Consider the following 18,244-nt stretch of genomic DNA (forward strand, 5'->3'; position numbering starts at 1 on the left):
TCACAAAGTCGTTTACTTCTCGGCCACACCCCCTCACAGAGCTGTTCACCTCCTGTCCACACCCCCTCTAAATCAGCCACACCCCATCACAAAGCCGTGTACTTCTGGGCCACACCCCCTCATAGAGCCGTGCACCTCCTGTCCACACCCCCTCTAAATCAGCCACACCCTATCACAAAGTCGTGTCCTTCTCGGCCACACCCCCTCATAGAGCCGTGCACCTCCTGTCCACACCCCCTCTAAATCAGCCACACCCCATCACAAAGCCGTGTAATTCTCGGCCACCCCCCCCCCCCCTCAGCGCCGTGCATTTCTCGGCCACGCCCCTCACATAACTCCGTACCTCTCGATCACACTCCCACTCCCAGAGCCCTCAGCCTCCTGGCCACACCCCCACCAGGAATGTGTCACGATGGGGCGGAGCCATCCCCCTCCAGCCAATCAGAGCCGTGTCTCCGGAGCTGTGCAGCAGGGGGTGTGGTCACCGTGCGTGTCCCGGAAGTCGGTGTTTTCAGTGTTGTTGGGGTGTGAAGAGATCACCTTCCCTACCTCTCTGTCTGTCCGGTGTCAGGATGAATGAGCCCTCCGCCCCGCTCGGCTCCCCCCCGGTCCCCGCCTTCCTCATGAAGCTCTGGGCGCTGCTGGAGGACCAGAGGAACAGTGACGTCATCACCTGGAGCTGGGTAACAACAACACCCTCCCCCTCCCCCATGTAAACAAAACTGTCACTGATTTGGAGCAATGTCCCTCATTTGTCCCTCATGTTGGTCTGATTTATATAGTTGTATATAAAATTCACTTGTTATCTATCAAAAAGTGTTTTCCAGCCCTAAACCTTTCATCTGATTTCAAAATTTCTGCATTTGTAAATTCCAAAAGACAATATAAAGGAAAAGTCGTGGTAAAAAAAAAAAAACACTTGTGGGTTCAACCAATCTTGGGCTAGATTCAGGTAGCCCTGCGTAACATTGTGCGGGCGTAACGTATCTCCGATGCGTTACGGCGCCGTAAATTAGGGCGCAAGTTCCGTATCCATAAAGAACTTGCGCCCTAAGTTACGGCGGCGTAACGTATGTGGGCCGGCGTAAGTCCGCCTAATTCAAATGGGGATGATGTGGGCGTGTTTTATTTAAATTATTGTTGACTCCGCGTAATTTAAGTTTTTGAAAGAATCCCAGTGCGCATGCTCGAAATTCCGCCGCAAATCGTCATTGCTTTCGACGTGAATGTAAATTACGTCCAGCCCTATTCGCGAACGACTTACGCAAACGACGTAAAAAAATTCAAAATTCAACGCGGGAACGACGTCCATACTTAACATTGCGTACGCCTCATAGAAGCAGGAGCAACGTTACGCCTGGAAACGACGTAAAAAATTCCGCCGGGCGCACGTACGTTTGTGAATCGGCGTATCTAGGTCATTTGCATATTCTACACCGAAAACGGAAGCGCCACCTAGCGGCCAGCGTAAATATGCACCCCTTTTTTTTGTACAATTCTCCTTTAAGGGGGTGTGACCGGGGGCGTGTCTTTATACCTGCATACTTTTGCTGATAGGTGTCCCTTATTCCCATCTCAGAAAGTTGGGAGGTGTGTCTGTCCTATGATCCACTTTCATACGAGTTGGGGGGGGGACACTTGGAAGCCCCTCCCCCACTCAGAGCGTAGTGACAGGGTTTGACCACCTTATTCTCCTCCCCCTCTGCTAAATATCACACTTGGGCCCCTTTCACACTGGGGAGGTGGCGGTATAGCGCCGCTAAAAATAGCTATACCATCGGATTTGCCGCGGGATTCGGCCACTAGCGGTGCGATTTTAACCACCGCTAGCGGCCGATAAAGGGTTAATACCGCCTGCAATGCGCCTCTGCAGAGGCACGTTGCGGGCGGTATTCCCGCGGTTTCCTATTGTTTTAAATGGGAAGGAGCGGTATACACGCCGCTCCTCTCACCGCTCCAAAGATGCTGCTGGCAGGAGATTTTTTTTTAATCTCCTCCCAGAGCATCGCCTCAGTGTGAAAGCCCTCCGGCTTTCACACTGAGGTTGCTGGGCAGGAGTTTTTCAGATAGCAGTGCTATTTTAAGCGCTGTACCGCCTGAAAAAACCCTCAGTGTGAAAGGGGTCTAAAGGTTCCCCCCCCCCTTTTTTTTTTTGTAATAAAAATAAAAAAGTAATGAATTTTTCTTTATTTGTTGTGCAATTTTGCAAATTATTATTATTATTAAAAAAAATATATATATTTTTATAAATTTTGTTCAAAATGTATTCTGCTACTTTTCTTTAGTAAAACAAATCCAAATCAGCCTAGGTTCACACTGCTGTGAATTCAAAATCGCGGTAAAATGCGTGATTTTACCGCAATTTAATTTAGTACAGGAACTACTTTTTGAAATCGCAGATGCGGCGTCGCACTGATTAGGACAGTGCCATTGCCGACAATTGCCGCCGATTTGAGATGCGATTTGACATGTCAAATCGCATCTCAAATCGTTCCAAATCGTACCCAGTGTGAACCAGGGCTCAGTGTTGATTATTTGATCTGTGTGAAGGTTATAGAGCAGGGATATCCAGCTGTTGCAAAACTACAAGTCCCATCATGCCTCTGCCTCTGGGAGTCATGCTTGTGGCTGTCAGAGTCTTGCTATGCCTCATGGGACTTGTAGTTCTGCAACAGCTGGAGGTCCGCTAATTGTCTATGCCTATTAGAGTCTACAAGCTGAGGTGCCAATCATTAAAAATTGATCACACCCGATGTACTGACAGCTGATTTCTTTTATTGAGACACTTCGGCCCCTTTCACACTGGGGCGGGAGGTGGGGGGGGTAGTGGATTGTCAGTGTGTTTTTTGTTTTTATTATTATTGTTATTATTATTTACATTTTATTTTTAAAATGATTTATTGCAATTTTTTTTCTTTTTTTTTTAATCAGCCCTGTTGGGGGTCTTTGGAGAGATATCAGGGGTCTTAACAGAACTCTGACATCTTCCCTTTAAGACAGAGAAAGGGACTAAGGACACAGATTCCCCAGTCCCTTTCTCAGCAGCCTCAGCTGAAATGAATGGAGAGAAGCTCCTCTCCATTCATAAACTGAAGCATCATAAACACAAGTTACGATGCTCAGTTATGTGAATGGACAGAGTCAGTGATCACTGACTCTGTCCATTCGGAGCAGTAAGGAGCCGGATTTACCGGCTCCTACCCCGCTCTCCATCCTGACATTTCCAGGGGGTGGAGGAGGAGCACCGAAGGGGAGAGAAACACGGCGGCATACACGTGATACACGGCGGCTTTCAGCTGCTTTAAAATCAGCGGTGATCGGTGCTTGTAACTTCCCCACGCACTGATCACCCACGACAGTACAAGTATCGGGTGAAGCATCTGGAGCATTTGCCCGAGTACAAGTACTCGGGCAAATGCTTGGTATCGGTACCGATACTAGTATCGGTATCGGGACAACCCTAGTTCTTAGTCTTAGAATCTGGGGGGGGGGGGGGAAACTCCATACTTCTTTTTTAAGACCCCTTTTACACTGAGACACTTTGCAGGTGCTACAGCGCTAAAAATAGCACCTGCAAAGCGCCCTGAAAGAGTGGCTCCTTTGACTCCAGTGTGAAAGCCCCGAGGGCTTTCACACTGGAGCGATGCGCTGCCAGGACGTTAAAAAATGTCCTGCAAGCAGCTTCTTTGGAGCAGTTAACTCACCGCTCCTAAAGCGCCCCTGCCCATTAAAAATCAACGGGCAGCGCCACCTAACCGCTTTGCGGGGGCTTTTAACCCTTTTTCGCCCAAAAAGCGCCACAAAAAACTACGGTAAAGCGTCACTTACAACGCTGCTATTTTTCTGCCGATGCCCAGGTGCTTTCAGTGTAAAAGTAGCATAAGAGATCATTCACACAGCTACTGCCCACGTGAATGAGTGGTTTGTTCATGCGGCTGGAGCCTCCTGTAAGCCGGTGCAAAAACCAAGCGTGGGTGCGTCATGTGTAGAGCAGCCCATTCATCCCAGAATACGTGAGTAGCCCCCGCATATGTAAACGGTATTCAAACCACACATGTGAGGTATCGCCGCAATTGGCAGAGCGAGAGCAATACTTCTAGCCCTCCTCTAACTCAAGACATGCAACCTGTAGAATTTTTTAAACGTCGCCTATGGAGATTTTAAATGGTAAAAGTTTGTCGCCATTCCACGAGCGGGCGCAATTTTGAAGTGTGACATGTTGGGTATCTATTTACTCGGCGTTACAATATCTTTCACAATATAACAAAAAAATGGGCTAACTTTACTGTTGTAAAAAAAAGCTTGTAAGACCGATGCGCAAATACGGTGTGACAGAAAGTATTGCAATGATCGCCATTTTATTCTCTAGGGTGTTAAAATAAAAAATATATATATATATAATGTTTGGGGGTTCTAATTAGAGGGAAGCAGATGGCAGTGAAAACTGTGAAAAAACACATTAGAACTGCTGTTTTTTGCTACTTGTAATGTAACCTGTAATGCCAACGGCCACCACAAGATGGCCACTCCTAGATTCCTTCTGCAGGCCTCAGCTTCCTTCTGTGAGGGCCGCAAAGCCGCGGCCTCAATTACCTCGATCGCGCCCCGCGCTGGCCGGTAATTGAGGCCGCGGCTACACATTCTCTCTCTCTCTTTCTTTCTCTCTCTCTCTTTCTTTCTTTCTCTCTCTCTGTCTCTTTTTATCTCTATCTCTCTCTCTCTTTCTTTCTTTCTTTCTTTCTTTCTTTCTTTCTTTCTTTCCTCAGGTTTTTCATGTCCCTCTCAGTCGGTGACACGCTTTCACATATTGGGCAGCTATCTTCGCCATTGGCTCCTCTTCTCCCAGTAGAATTTGGAGTTTCCTCTTCTCTTCTGTAGAATTGAAGTCCGGGATGAGAGCGGAGAGTCTCTGGAAGTGAGTGTCCCTCACTGATGAGTACTTGGTGCAATGTAACAGGAAGTGTTCCTCATCCTCAGGGACCCCCTGGTCACATTGCTGGCACAGTCTCCTCTCCCTGGGCTTGTAGGTCTGTCTGTGCCGCCCTAATTCCATTTCCAGGCTGTGGGCGCTCAGTCTGTACAAGCTCATTGTCTGTCTCTCTTTGGGGTTTTCTCTCTCTTTCTTTCTTTCTTTCTTTCTTTCTTTCTTTCTTTCTTTCTTTCTTTCTTTCTTTCTTTCTTTCTCTCTCTCTCTCTCTCTCTCTCTCTCTCTCTCTCTCTCTCTCTCTCTCTCTCTCTCTCTCTCTCTCTCTCTCTCTCTCTTTTTTTTTCTCTCTCTCTCTCTCTTTTTTCTCTCTCTCTCTCTCTCTCTCTCTTTTTTTCTCTCTCTCTCTCTCTCTCTCTCTTTTTTTTCTCTCTCTCTCTCTTTTTTTCTCTCTCTCTCTCTCTTTTTTTCTCTCTCTCTCTCTTTTTTTCTCTCTCTCTCTCTTTTTTTCTCTCTTTCTCTCTCTCTCTCTCAGTCAGTCAGTCAGTCTTTTATTATCTGACAGAACATAATGTAACGCAGTGAATGCAGAGGGCTGCACTTCTGGTAAAGAGCTCCGATAATTCCGCGTCATGCTGTGATTGGACAGGTTCAGGCATGAATTATCCTGCGGAAGGCGTCAATTACAGCATACCATTCTGAAAGCGTACCTGCTGTAGGCAATAGATGCACTATGGAAATATATCGCCTTCCTAGGAGTCATTTTCTGCTTTGCAGCTCTGTGAAAAGACAGCACGATTTATGGATGATTTTATTCATGAAACGAGGATGTTTTTTCTCACAGTGACAAGAATATGAAAGCCTGAAAAATGGGTGCAGATGGGATCACGGCAAGGGGGCAAACAAGCTGTTGTGATGGCTTTCAGCAGCTGACAGGTACTCTTTATGGAGACATTCAGAATTCAGACCCCCAGTGTCTCCCCTGCCCTCCAGGGCAGCTGATTAGGCACCTCCTCTCCTTCATGTAAAAATCATCTTTTTCTGTTTGTTTTTTTAAGAAAATTACTCGAAGCCCCCAAACAATATACAGTGATGAAAATAAGTATTTGAACACCCTGCTATTTTGCAAGTTCTCCCACTTGGAAATCATGGAGGGGTCTGAAATTGTCATCGTAGGTGCATGTCCACTGTGAGAGACATAATCAAAAAAAAAAATTCCAGAAATCACAATTTATGATTTTTTAACTATTTATTTGTATGATACAGCTGCAAATAAGTATTTGAACACCTGTCTATCAGCTAGAATTCTGACCCTCAAAGACTTGTTAGTCTGCCTTTAAAATGTCCACCTCCACTCCATTTATTATCCTAAATTAGATGCACCTGTTTGAGGTCATTAGCTGCATAAAGACACCTGTCCACCCCATACAATCAGTAAGAATCCAACTACTAACATGGCCAAGACCAAAGAGCTGTCCAAAGACACTAGAGACAAAATTGTACACCTCCACAAGGCTGGAAAGGGCTACAGGGAAATTGCCAAGCAGCTTGGTGAAAAAAGGTCCACTGTAGGTAAATTGGATCTCGTCCAAATTGGCCCAGTATATATATGTATATGTGTGTATGACTGTGTGTCCCTAGCGTGTCATGATCCTACGGGGTAAAATGACCGCACCAACCAAGCAGATACTGGCTGGAAAAAGCGCCCAGAGGCGATTCAGTTCGCATGCGTTGCGCTATACAAGTCATTCATTCATTCATTCATTCACTGTTGGAGCAATCATTAGAAAATGGAAGAAGCTAAACATGACTGTCAATCTCCCTCGGACTGGGGCTCCATGCAAAATCTCACCTCGTGGGGTCTCAATGATCCTAAGAAAGGTGAGAAATCAGCCCAGGACTACACGGGAGGAGCTGGTCAATGACCTGAAAAGAGCTGGGACCACCGTTTCCAAGGTTACTGTTGGTAATACACTAAGACGTCATGGTTTGAAATCATGCATGGCACGGAAGGTTCCCCTGCTTAAACCAGCACATGTCAAGGCCCGTCTTAAGTTTGCCAATGACCATTTGGATGATCCAGAGGAGTCATGGGAGAAAGTCATGTGGTCAGATGAGACCAAAATATAACTTTTTGGTCATAATTCCACTAACCGTGTTTGGAGGAAGAAGAATGATGAGTACCATCCCAAGAACACCATCCCTACGGTGAAGCATGGGGGTGGTAGCATCATGCTTTGGGGGTGTTTTTCTGCACATGGGACAGGGCGACTGCACTGTATTAAGGAAAGGATGACCGGGGCCATGTATTGCGAGATTTTGGGCAACAACCTCCTTCCCTCAGTTAGAGCTTTGAAGATGGGTCGAGGCTGGGTCTTCCAACATGACAATCACCCGAAGCACACAGCCAGGATAACCAAGGAGTGGCTCTGTAAGAAGAATATCAAGGTTCTGGCGTGGCCTAGCCAGTCTCCAGACCTAAACCCAATAGAGAATCTTTGGAGGGAGCTCAAACTCTGTGTTTCTCAGCGACAGCCCAGAAACCTGACTGATCTAGAGAAGATCTGTGTGGAGGAGTGGGCCAAAATCCCTCCTCCAGTGTGTGCAAACCTGGTGAAAAACTACAAGAAACGTTTGACCTCTGTAATTGCAAACAAAGGCTACTGTACCAAATATTAACATTGATTTTCTCAGGTGTTCAAATACTTATTTGCAGCTGTATCATACAAATAAATAGTTAAAAAAATCATACATTGTGATTTCTGGATTTTTTTTTTTTGATTACGTCTCTCACAGTGGACATGCACCTACGATAACAATTTCAGACCCCTCCATGATTTCCAAGTGGGAGAACTTGCAAAATAGCAGGGTGTTCAAATACTTATTTTCATCACTGTATATGTTTTTTTTTTGTTTTTTTTGTAGCAGAGACCCTAGAAAATAAAATGTCAGTCGTTCCAACCTTTTATGTCACATGGTACTTTTTGAAGCGCGTTTTTATTGGTGGGGGGGGGGGGGACAGTTTTGTGAATTAAAAAAAAACAGAAGTAAAGTTAGCCCAGTTTTTTTGTATAATGTGAAAGATGATGTTACACCGAGTAGATCGATACCTAACATGTCACGCTTTAAAATTGCGCACACTCATAGAATGGCGCAAAACTTTGGTACTTAAAAATCTCCATAGGTGACGCTTTCAGAGTTACAGAGGAGGTCTTGGGCAAGCTCTCGCTCTAAGGTTCGCTGTGTTACCAAATTTTTAACGCCATTTACATATGCGGGCGCGACTTAGGTATGCGTTCACTTCTGTGCACCAGCACACGGGGAATCCTTAAATTATATGTTTTTAATACATTATTTTTTTTTTTTTTGTGCACTTTTTCTCTTTTTACTTTTTTTTTTTTGGATCACTTTTATTCCTATTACCGTATAGTCTCAAGTATAAGCCGAGGCACCTAATTTTACCACAAAAAAATTGGGAAAACCTGTTGACTCGAGTATAAGCCTAGGGTGTCCATCTGCATGCCTCACTGTGCCCGTGCCTCACTGTGCCTCACTTTGCCTCACTGCGCCCTTGACTAGACTGACGTTTAACATGGGAGTCTATGGATGGGGTGCCCGGCTTTGAAAAATCGGTGCTCCCCGGCCGTAGGTCCTCCAGGCAACAAACTTTGCACACTTGTAGAGAAGGAGTTGGGTTACATGTGTGCCAAGTTTGGGGCCCAGGGGACCTACGGACGGCCGGGTCTGGGTCTGGGAGATCAGGCACAAAAAGGTGACTCGAGTATAAGCGGAGGGGGGGCATTTTCAGCACAAGAAAATGTGCTGAAAAACTCGGCTTATACTCGAGTATATACGGTACTTTTCTATTCTACAAGGAATGTAAACATCCCTTGTAATAGGAATAGTGCATGACAGGTCCTCTTTATGGAGAGACGTGGAGTCCTATAAGACCTCACATCTCAGCCTTTCCAGCCACGTCCTCAGCATTATTAACCACTTCAATACCTGCCACTTTCACCCCCTTCCTTCTTTCCTTCCTTCCCAGGCCAATTTTCAGCTTTCAGCGCTCTCTCACTTTCAATTAAAATTGCGGGGTCATGCAACACTGTACCCAAATAAAATTGTTGTTATTTTGTTCACACTAATGGAGCTTTCTTTTGGTGGTATTTATTCAGGACTACGTTTTTTTTTATTTTTTTGCGATATAAGCAAAAAAAAAAAGAGCGAAGATTTTGAAAAAAACAACAACAATGGCCCGGATTCAAGAAGCAACTGCGTCTGCGTAACCATTGTTACACAGCGCAATTGCTTACTTGCCCCGGCGTAACGAGTTCTCCTGATTGAGAGAGCTCGTTACGCCGACTACAGCCTAAGATATGCGTGGCATAAGCCTCCTTATGCCTTCATATCTTAGGCTGCATTCTTGCGTTGGCCGCTAGGGGGCGTCCCCATTGTGGTCAGCGTATAGTATGCAAATTGCATACTAACGCCGATTCACAACGTTACGCGAGCCCTGCGTACGCAATTTCCGTTGTTTCCGTACGGCGTGTTTAGCGTAAGGCTGCACCTTCTAATAGCAGGGGCAGCCAATGCTAAAGTTCCCGCGTCGCGACATTTGAATTTTACGTAATTTGCGTAAGTGATTCGTGAATGGCGCTGGACGCCATTCACGTTCACTTTGAAGCAAATGACGTCCTTGCGACGTCATTTGCCGCAATGCACGTCGGAGAAAGTTTCCCGACGGAGCATGCGCTCTACGCTCGGCGCGGGAGCGCGCCTAATTTAAATGATTCCCGCCCCCTACGGGATCATTTACATTAGGCGCCCTTACGCAGGGCAAGTTTACACAGCGCACACGCAATTTACGGAGCTACTGCTCCGTGAATCGCGGGTAGCGCAGGAAATTTGCGGGGGCGCAGGGCAAAAACGCTGCCCTGCGCCTCCGTAACAAAGGGGCAAATCTACCTGAATCCGGGCCAATATTTTCTTCTTTCTATTTTAAAAGAAATCCAATAAAATCAAATTTTGTCATCAATTTAAGCCAAGATGTATTCTGCTACATGTCTTTGGTAAAAAAAAAAAAAAATACATTAAGTGTATAATAATTGGTTTGTGTGATCACGGGCAGATGCTCATGTACAGATGTGCGCAGATGATCATTGGGACAGATGTGCGCAGATGATCATTGGGACAGATGTGCGCAGATGATCATTGGGACAGATGTGCGCAGATGATCATTGGGACAGATGTGCGCAGATGATCATTGGGACAGATGTGCGCAGATGATCATTGGGATATGTGATTTTACTGTTACATATGTGGGGACAGGTGTTTTGGGGACACTATTTTGGGGACTGTGTGGGGACATGTTTGGGGACTGTGTGGGGACATGTTTGGGGACTGTGTGGGGACATGTTTGGGGACTGTGTGGGGACATGTTTGGGGACTGTGTGGGGACACTATTTTGGGGACTGTGTGGGGACATGTTTGGGGACTGTGTGGGGACATGTTTGGGGACTGTGTGGGGACATGTTTGGGAACACTAGGCCGGTGATCAGTGTGTAAAAATCTGTAAAAAAACATCTCATACTCACTAATCGCTGGTCGGCTGCAGCGATCCGCTCTCCTCTCCGACAACTAATGTGTGAGGAGAGAAGAGCCGATCGCCTAGCAACCTGCTCTTTATTTATCGCAAAAATATTTCCTTGTCATGAAGGGGGGTAAATCTTCCGTGGGTGATAAAATCCTATTTCACCTTTTGTTACATCTCAGTGCTGTTGATCTCCTGCAGTCTCTGTGCAGCCACTTTCTGTTCAAATGCACGCCTACAATATCGCAGCAGAAGGGATTACGCTGGTTGGAGAAAAAAAAAAAAAAGACTTGTATGGCCAGCCTTGCACCCGTATTTACAGGGTGTACCATGGTGCAGATTGGACTGGCCCTGTGTGGGGCATTTAGAAAGCTCTCCACGTGATCACTGCGTCACGTATAGTAAGATGGCGGTTGGTGGGAGGAATCGCTGAGCTTCTGGATGTTTTAGGGATATTATAATTTTATAAGCGCCATCTTCACCGGTTTGGGTTAATTTTTCTATTTATTTTTTTCTCCCTACAGGATGGCCAGAACTTCTGCATCTTGGACGACCAGCGATTTTCTAAAGAAATTCTGCCCAAGTATTTTAAGCACAACAATCTGTCCAGCTTTATCCGCCAGCTGAACATGTGTGAGTATAAACAGAACTGCATGCAGAAGTATTAACCACTTAAGCCCCGGACCTTTAGGCAGCTAAATGCCCAGGCCAGGTTTTGCGATTCGGCACTGCGTCGCTTTAACAGACAATTGCGCGGTCGTGCGACGTGGCTCCCAAACAAAATTGACTTCCTTTTTTCCCCACAAATAGAGCTTTCTTTTTGGTGGTATTTGATCACCTCTGCGGTTTTTATTTTTTGCGCTATAAACAAAAATAGAGCGACAATTTTGAAAAAAATGCAATATTTTTTTACTTTTTGCTATAATAAATATCCCCCAAAAACATATATAAAAAAAATGTTTCTTCAGTTTAGGCCGATACGTATTTTTCTACCTATTTTTGGTAAAAAAATCGCAATAAGCGTTTATCGATTGGTTTGCGCAAAATTTATAGCGTTTACAAAATAGGGGATAGTTTTATTGCATTTTTATTCATTTTTTTTTTTTTTTTTTACTACTAATGGCGGCGATCAGCGATTTTTTTTTTGTGACTGCGACATTATGGCGGACACTTCGGACAATTTTGACACATTTTTGGGACCATTGTCATTTTCACAGCAAAAAATGCATTTAAATTGCATTGTTTATTGTGAAAATGACAGTTGCAGTTTGGGAGTTAACCACAAGGGGGCGCTGAAGGAGTTAGGGTCCTTTCACACGGAGCGGACCGTTTCTGTGTCTGTTTTTCAGGCATTTGGCGTAAAAAAAAAAAAAAAAGCCTATAAAGCGTCTGAAAGAAGCCTCATCTGCAATCCCAATGTGAAAGACAGAGTGCTTTCAGAGTCCTTTCACACTGCCAGCGCCCAAAAACGCTGGTAAAGCACCGCTAAGACCCTAACGTTTTAGGGCGTTTTTGCAGTGCCTCTGTGTGAAAGGGCAAGGCGTTTTATTTTTCACACTAAAATGCTGTAAAAACGATTCAGTGTGAAAGGGGTCTTAATGGCACCACCATGTACTGCAAAATGCTGTGCAATTTCAGTGCAGCCTCATTTTAAGAGGGGTGCAGGGACCTTTCCTTTGCAGAAGACACAGGCAGCATGACACTTTGCTAAGGTCAGTTAAGCCTTGTACACACGATCAGGTTTTCAGACGACGTTTTGTGTGGCATGCTAGTCTCATGTCGAAAAAGTGAAAATTTTCGTACGACAGAATACATGCGTTGTATACTTTTGTATGTGTTCTTTCGTGTTCTGAAGATGCGTAGCCTTGCTCTTTTATGTTTTTTTTTTTCGGACGAAAACTGTACTAATTAAACAAAAATCTTACGTTGAGTTCACAAAAATGTTATAGTTTGCACATCCAGCTTTTGTCAGACAAAAGATCGGAATCGGATGTCGAAAGCACCATACCAACGTTCCGAAAATTGCCATACAGTCACAGTCCAGTAATAAGTCGCTGATCACTGCCATTATTAAAAAATAAAAATTCTGTATATATGTTCTACACAAACAAATCTGTCCGCAGTCTCCAGTAGGAACCAACAGTCCACAGTCTCTGATCATCTCTTGTATCCTGTCCGCAATCTCTGACCATCTCTTGTATCCTGTCCGCAATCTCTGACCATCTCTTGTATCCTGTCCGCAATCTCTGACCATCTCTTGTATCCTGTCCGCAATCTCTGACCATCTCTTGTATCCTGTCCGCAATCTCTGACCATCTCTTGTATCCTGTCCGCAATCTCTGACCATCTCTTGTATCCTGTCCGCAATCTCTGACCATCTCTTGTATCCTGTCCGCAATCTCTGACCATCTCTTGGATCCTGTCCGCAATCTCTGACCTTCTCTTGTATCCTGTCCGCAATCTCTGACCATCTCTTGTATCCTGACCGCAATCTCTGACCATCTCTTGGATCCTGTCCGCAATCTCTGACCATCTCTTGTATCCTGTCCGCAATCTCTGACCATCTCTTGTATCCTGTCCGCAATCTCTGACCATCTCTTGGATCCTGTCCGCAATCTCTGACCATCTCTTGGATCCTGTCCGCAATCTCTGACCATCTCTTGGATCCTGTCCGCAATCTCTGACCATCTCTTGGATCCTGTCCGCAATCTCTGACCATCTCTTGTATCCTGACCGCAATCTCTGACCATCTCTTGGATCCTGTCTGCAATCTCTGACCATCTCTTGTATCCTGTCCGCAATCTCTGACCATCTCTTGTATCCTGACCGCAATCTCTGACCATCTCTTGTATCCTGACCGCAATCTCTGACCATCTCTTGTATCCTGTCCGCAATCTCTGACCATCTCTTGGATCCTGTCACAATCTCTGACCATCTCTTTGATCCTGTCCGCAATCTCTGACCATCTCTTTGATCCTGTCCGCAATCTCTGACCATCTCTTGGATCCTGTCCGCAATCTCTGACCATCTCTTGGATCCTGTCCGCAATCTCTGACTCTGACTTTAAACATTTCAGCTGGAGTTGGGCTTTAATAAAGTTGAATTTTAGTCACAAAGTAAATGCTGACAGATTCACCCTCTATATATTATAACACGTGTGGCTTTGAAATGGTTAGACTTCCTTTGAGTAGAAGTGAAATCCGCCTGCAAAGGCAGCTGTCATATACTATAATGGGGCCCAGCTGTGCTTTTCTGGGAAGAAGTGATTTTCTCTTTAATGTTCTGAACATGGCATTATATATTTTTCACGTGTGCACGTTTCCTGTGATCATGCATTATGTTTTCTGAATACCGTTCCTAATCTAGAAGCTTTTAGTCCCATTAATTCTGACCTTTTCTATCGAAGAATCGCATTATTTAAAAGTCCATTTTGCCCCTCCCATTTAGATGGCTTCAGAAAGTTGATGAGTCTGGAGAGCGGGCTTGTGAGATTGGAACGCGCCTCCGCCATCGAATTCCAGCACCCCTTTTTCAAAAAAGGAAGAGCGGAACTCTTAGAACATATCAAACGCAAGGTGAGGGTTCCTTTTTTTCAATTATGCTTTATAAGTATATGATAAAGTCCAACAAAGTATGTTGTCTGCACTGGTAAAGGGATGATTGTTTTACCCGCTTCCCACCCAGGCCAATTCTCTCCTACATGTAAAAAAAACAACATTTTTGTCCCTAGAGAAAAAAAAAGGCGGTCATTGCAATTTGTCGCACGCTATTTGCCCAGCGATTTTTTTATTTTATTTTTTTTGATAGCGCAATTTTTGGGATACAAATACACTAATGAATTGTAATGCAAATAGATACCTTAAAGGGGTTGTAAAGGTTTGTTTTTATTTTCTAAATGGGTTCCTTTTAAGCTAGTGCATTGTCCTTCCATTTCCCTTCGAAATGTTTTTTTTTTCTGTGTCTGAATTTCTCACTTCCTGTTTCTCCTCAGTAAGCTTGCCCCCATCATCCGAGCCATTCTGGCTGGGGGTTAGTCAGCGTGCTCGCCCCCTCCCTTGGGACTACATCCCTGCGGGGAGACGCTGTGCCGTTCTGGCTGGGGGTTAGTCAGCGTCCCAAGGGAGGGGGCGAGCACACTGACTAACCCCCAGCCAGAACGGCACAGGGTCTCCCCACAGGGATGTAGTCCCAAGGGAGGGGGAGCGCACGCTGACTAACCCCCAGCCAGAACAGCTGGGATGATGGGGGCAAGCTTACTGAGGACTAGGGATGAGCTTTGAGTTCGAGTCAAACTCATGTTCAACTCGAACATTGCCGGTTCGGCGAACAGCGAACAATTTGGGGTGTTCGCGGCAAATTCCAAAAGCCGCAGAGCACTCTGTAAATGTCTATGGGAGAAATCCAAAGTGCTAATTTTAGAGGCTAATATGCAAGTTATTGTCCTAAAAAGTGTCTGGGGACCTGGGTCCTGCCCCAGGGGATATGTAACCAGGCAAAAAAAAGTTTAAAAAAATGCCCTTTTTTCAGGAGCAGTGATTTTAATCATGCTTATAGTGAAACAATAAAAGTGAAATATTCCTTTAAATTTCGTACCTGGGGGGGGGGGGGGGGTGTATAGTATGCATGTAAAGTAGCGCACGTTTCCCGTGCTTAGAACTGTCTCTGCACAAAGTGTCATTTCTGAAGGGAAAAAAAGTAATTTAAAATCACTTGCGGCTATAATGAATTGTCGGCTCCCGGCAATACAGAGAAAAGTCATTCATAAAGAAAAAGAAAACAGTGTGGGGTTCCACCCAAATTCAATTACCAGGCCCTTCAGGTCTGGTATGGATTTTAAGGGGAACTCCACCCCAAATTTAAAAAACAAATGGCGTCGAGTTCCCCCCAAAAATCCACACCAGACCCTTTATCCGAGCACGCAACCTGGCAGGATGCAGGAAAAGAGGGGGGGACAAGAGTGCCCCCCCCCCCCCTCCTGAACTGTACCAGGCCACATGCCCTCAACATTGGGAGGATGCCTCAAAGCACCATGTCTGCGGGCGGTGGTTGTGGGGGTCTGCGGGCGGGGGGCTTATCGGAATCTGGAAGACCCCTTTAACAAAGGGGACCCCCAGATCCCGCCCCCCCCCCATGTGAATTGGTAATGGGGTACATGGTAGAGGTACAATTTCACAAAGAAAGTGTAAAAAATTGTATAAAAAAAAAACACGGACACCGTTGGGAAAGTCCTTTATTGAAAAATCCCAGCGGTGGTAATCCACTCTCGGTCTCCACTTCAACGCTGTCGGTATCCTGCGACGGGTGATCTCCTCTCCGGGGTCCAGTGATGAGAAGATCTCCACTTCATCCAGGTCCAGAATCCAGCAATGAGATGTCCATCCAGCACACGCATCACCTGTCTCCAGGGTGAGGGCCCCGTCCTCACCTACATAAGAGCTGTCACTGCTGAAGCCGTGTCATTCGCCGGGCTGTCTCCGGTGGAGACAGGTGATGCGTGCGCTGGATGAACATCTCATCGCTGGATCCCGGATGAAGAGGAGTTCTTTTCATCGCTGGACCCTGGAGAGGAGATCACCCATCGCAGGATACCGACAGCGTTGGAGCGGAGACTGAGAGTGGATTACCACCGCTGGAATTTTTTTTTGTGAAATGGTAGCGGTACAATGTACCCCATTACTAATTCACATTGGGGGGCGGGATCTGGGGGTCCCCTTTGTTAAAGGGGTCTTCCAGATTCCGATAAGCCCCCCCGCCCGCAGACCCCCACAACCACCGGGCAAGGGTTGTGGGGATGAGGCCCTTGTCCCCATCAACATGGGGACATGGTGCTTGAGGGGTCACAGACCCCCAAAGCATCCTCCCAATGTTGAGGGCATGTGGCCTGGTACGGTTCAGGAGGGGGCACTCTCTCGTCCCCCCTCTTTTCCTGTGGCCTGCCAGGTTGCATGCTCTGATAAGGGGTCTGGTGTGGATTTTTGGGGGGAACTCCACGCCATTTTTTTTTTTTTTTAAATTTGGGGTGGAGTTCCCCTTAATATCCATACCAGACCTGAAGGGCGGGAGCCGACAATTCATTATAGCCGCGAGTGATTTTAAATTACTTTTTTTTCCTTTAGAAATGACATTTTGTGCAGGGACAGTTCTAAGCATGGGAAACAAGCGCTTCTTCACAGGCATACTATACACCCCCCCCCAGGTACGAAATTTAAAGGAATATTTCACTTTAAGCATTATTAAAATCAGTGCTCCTGAAAAAACTGAGGTTTTTAAAACTTTTTTTTTTTTTTGCATTTATACATGTCCCCAAACAAATTTTATGACAATAACTTCCATATTACATAACTTACATAAAATTAGCACTTTAAATTTCAAACGTTTGAGTCCCATAGACTTTAACAGAGTTCTAAAGTTCACACAAACTTTTGGTCTGTTCACAGGTTCTGGTGCGTGACCAGAACGGGGCGGGGGGGGTGGGGGTGTTCGGCTCAATCCTACTGAGAAGGAACAGGAAGTGAGAAATTCAGACAAAGGAAAAAATTAATAAAAAACAAACCTTTACAACCTCTTTAACATGTCACGCTTTCAGATTGCGCACGCTCGTTGAATGGCGATTAACTATATTAATAAACAATCTCCATAGGCAACGCTTTATACATTTTTACAGGTTACCAGCTAAGAGTTACAGAGGAGATCTAGCGCTATTATTCTTGTTCTTGCTATAACATTTGTGGCGATACCTCATGTGCGTTGCAAACACACACATTTTACGTATGCGCGCGCAACATATGTTTGCGTTTGCATCTACATGCGAGGAGACTGGGGACTTTAAAACAATTTTTATTATTTATTTATACTGTCCCTTTCATTTTTTTTTATTATCACAAGAAATGTAAACATGCCTTGTGATAGAAATAAGGCCGTCTTAGCCAAGATAACAAAGGAGTGACAGGACAATTCTGTGAATGTCCTTGAGTGGCCCAGCCAGAGCCCAGACTTGAACCCGATTGAACATCTCTGGAGAGATCTGAAAATAGCTGTGCACCGACACTCCCCATCCAACCTGATGGAGCTTGAGAAGTCCTGCAAAGAAGAATGGGAGAAACTGACCAAAAATAGGTGTGCCAATCTTGTGGCATCAAGACTGGAGGCTGTAATTGGTGCCAAAGGAGCTTCACCAAAGTATTGAGCAAAGGCTGTGATACTTGGGATTTTTTTTCATTTTTTTTTTTATTATTATAAATTTGCAAAGATTGCAAACCAAAACATCGTTCATGTTGTCATTATGGGGTATTGTGTGTAGAATTTTGTGGAAAATAATGAATTTTATAAATTTTGGAATAAGGCTGTAACATAACAAAATGTGGAAAGAGTGATGCGATGTGAATACTTCCCGGATGCACTGTACGTCTGCCTGGAGTCGAGCCTTAACCCTTTAGCGCTGGTACCCTCCCCGGCCCTTTAGGAGGTTTTTGATGCCGGGAGGAGGGCAATTTAGGTCATGTGACAGCTGCGATTTTGCGGTCACAGTGGTCACATGATCGGAAAGCTCCCAATCGCAAGTATGCATCGGGAGCTTACCGATCCCAGCCAGCTACTGTGCTGGCAGCGCATGCGGAGTGCGGTAAGTAGTTTACACAGGGCCACATATATATGCGTACTGTCAGCGCCAAGGATTTAAAGTATGAGGCTGTGGTCACATATGTGCAGCCGCGGTTTCCAGCCTGGAGTCC

General features: G+C 45.4%; 1 protein-coding gene across 2 annotated transcripts in view; it reads left to right on the plus strand.

Annotated features, from left to right (window-relative positions):
- The first annotated feature begins 458 nt into the window (after positions 1-458).
- Positions 459-18,244, plus strand: part of LOC120913171 (heat shock factor protein 3-like) — a 55,433-nt gene continuing 37,647 nt past the window's right edge. Inside the window, exons 1-3 of one of the 2 annotated variants that reach the window (XM_040322916.1) lie at positions 459-683; positions 11,039-11,147; positions 13,962-14,089. In XM_040322916.1, coding sequence (XP_040178850.1) covers positions 573-683; positions 11,039-11,147; positions 13,962-14,089 — 348 coding nt within the window. In that variant the 5' untranslated portion in view covers positions 459-572. The remainder of the gene's footprint in view (positions 684-11,038; positions 11,148-13,961; positions 14,090-18,244) is intronic. The other variant, XM_040322915.1, reaches the window with a different exon arrangement.

The sequence above is a fragment of the Rana temporaria genome, chromosome 9, assembly GCF_905171775.1.
Source record: "Rana temporaria chromosome 9, aRanTem1.1, whole genome shotgun sequence".
In the NCBI taxonomy this organism is placed as follows: Eukaryota; Metazoa; Chordata; class Amphibia; order Anura; family Ranidae; genus Rana; species Rana temporaria.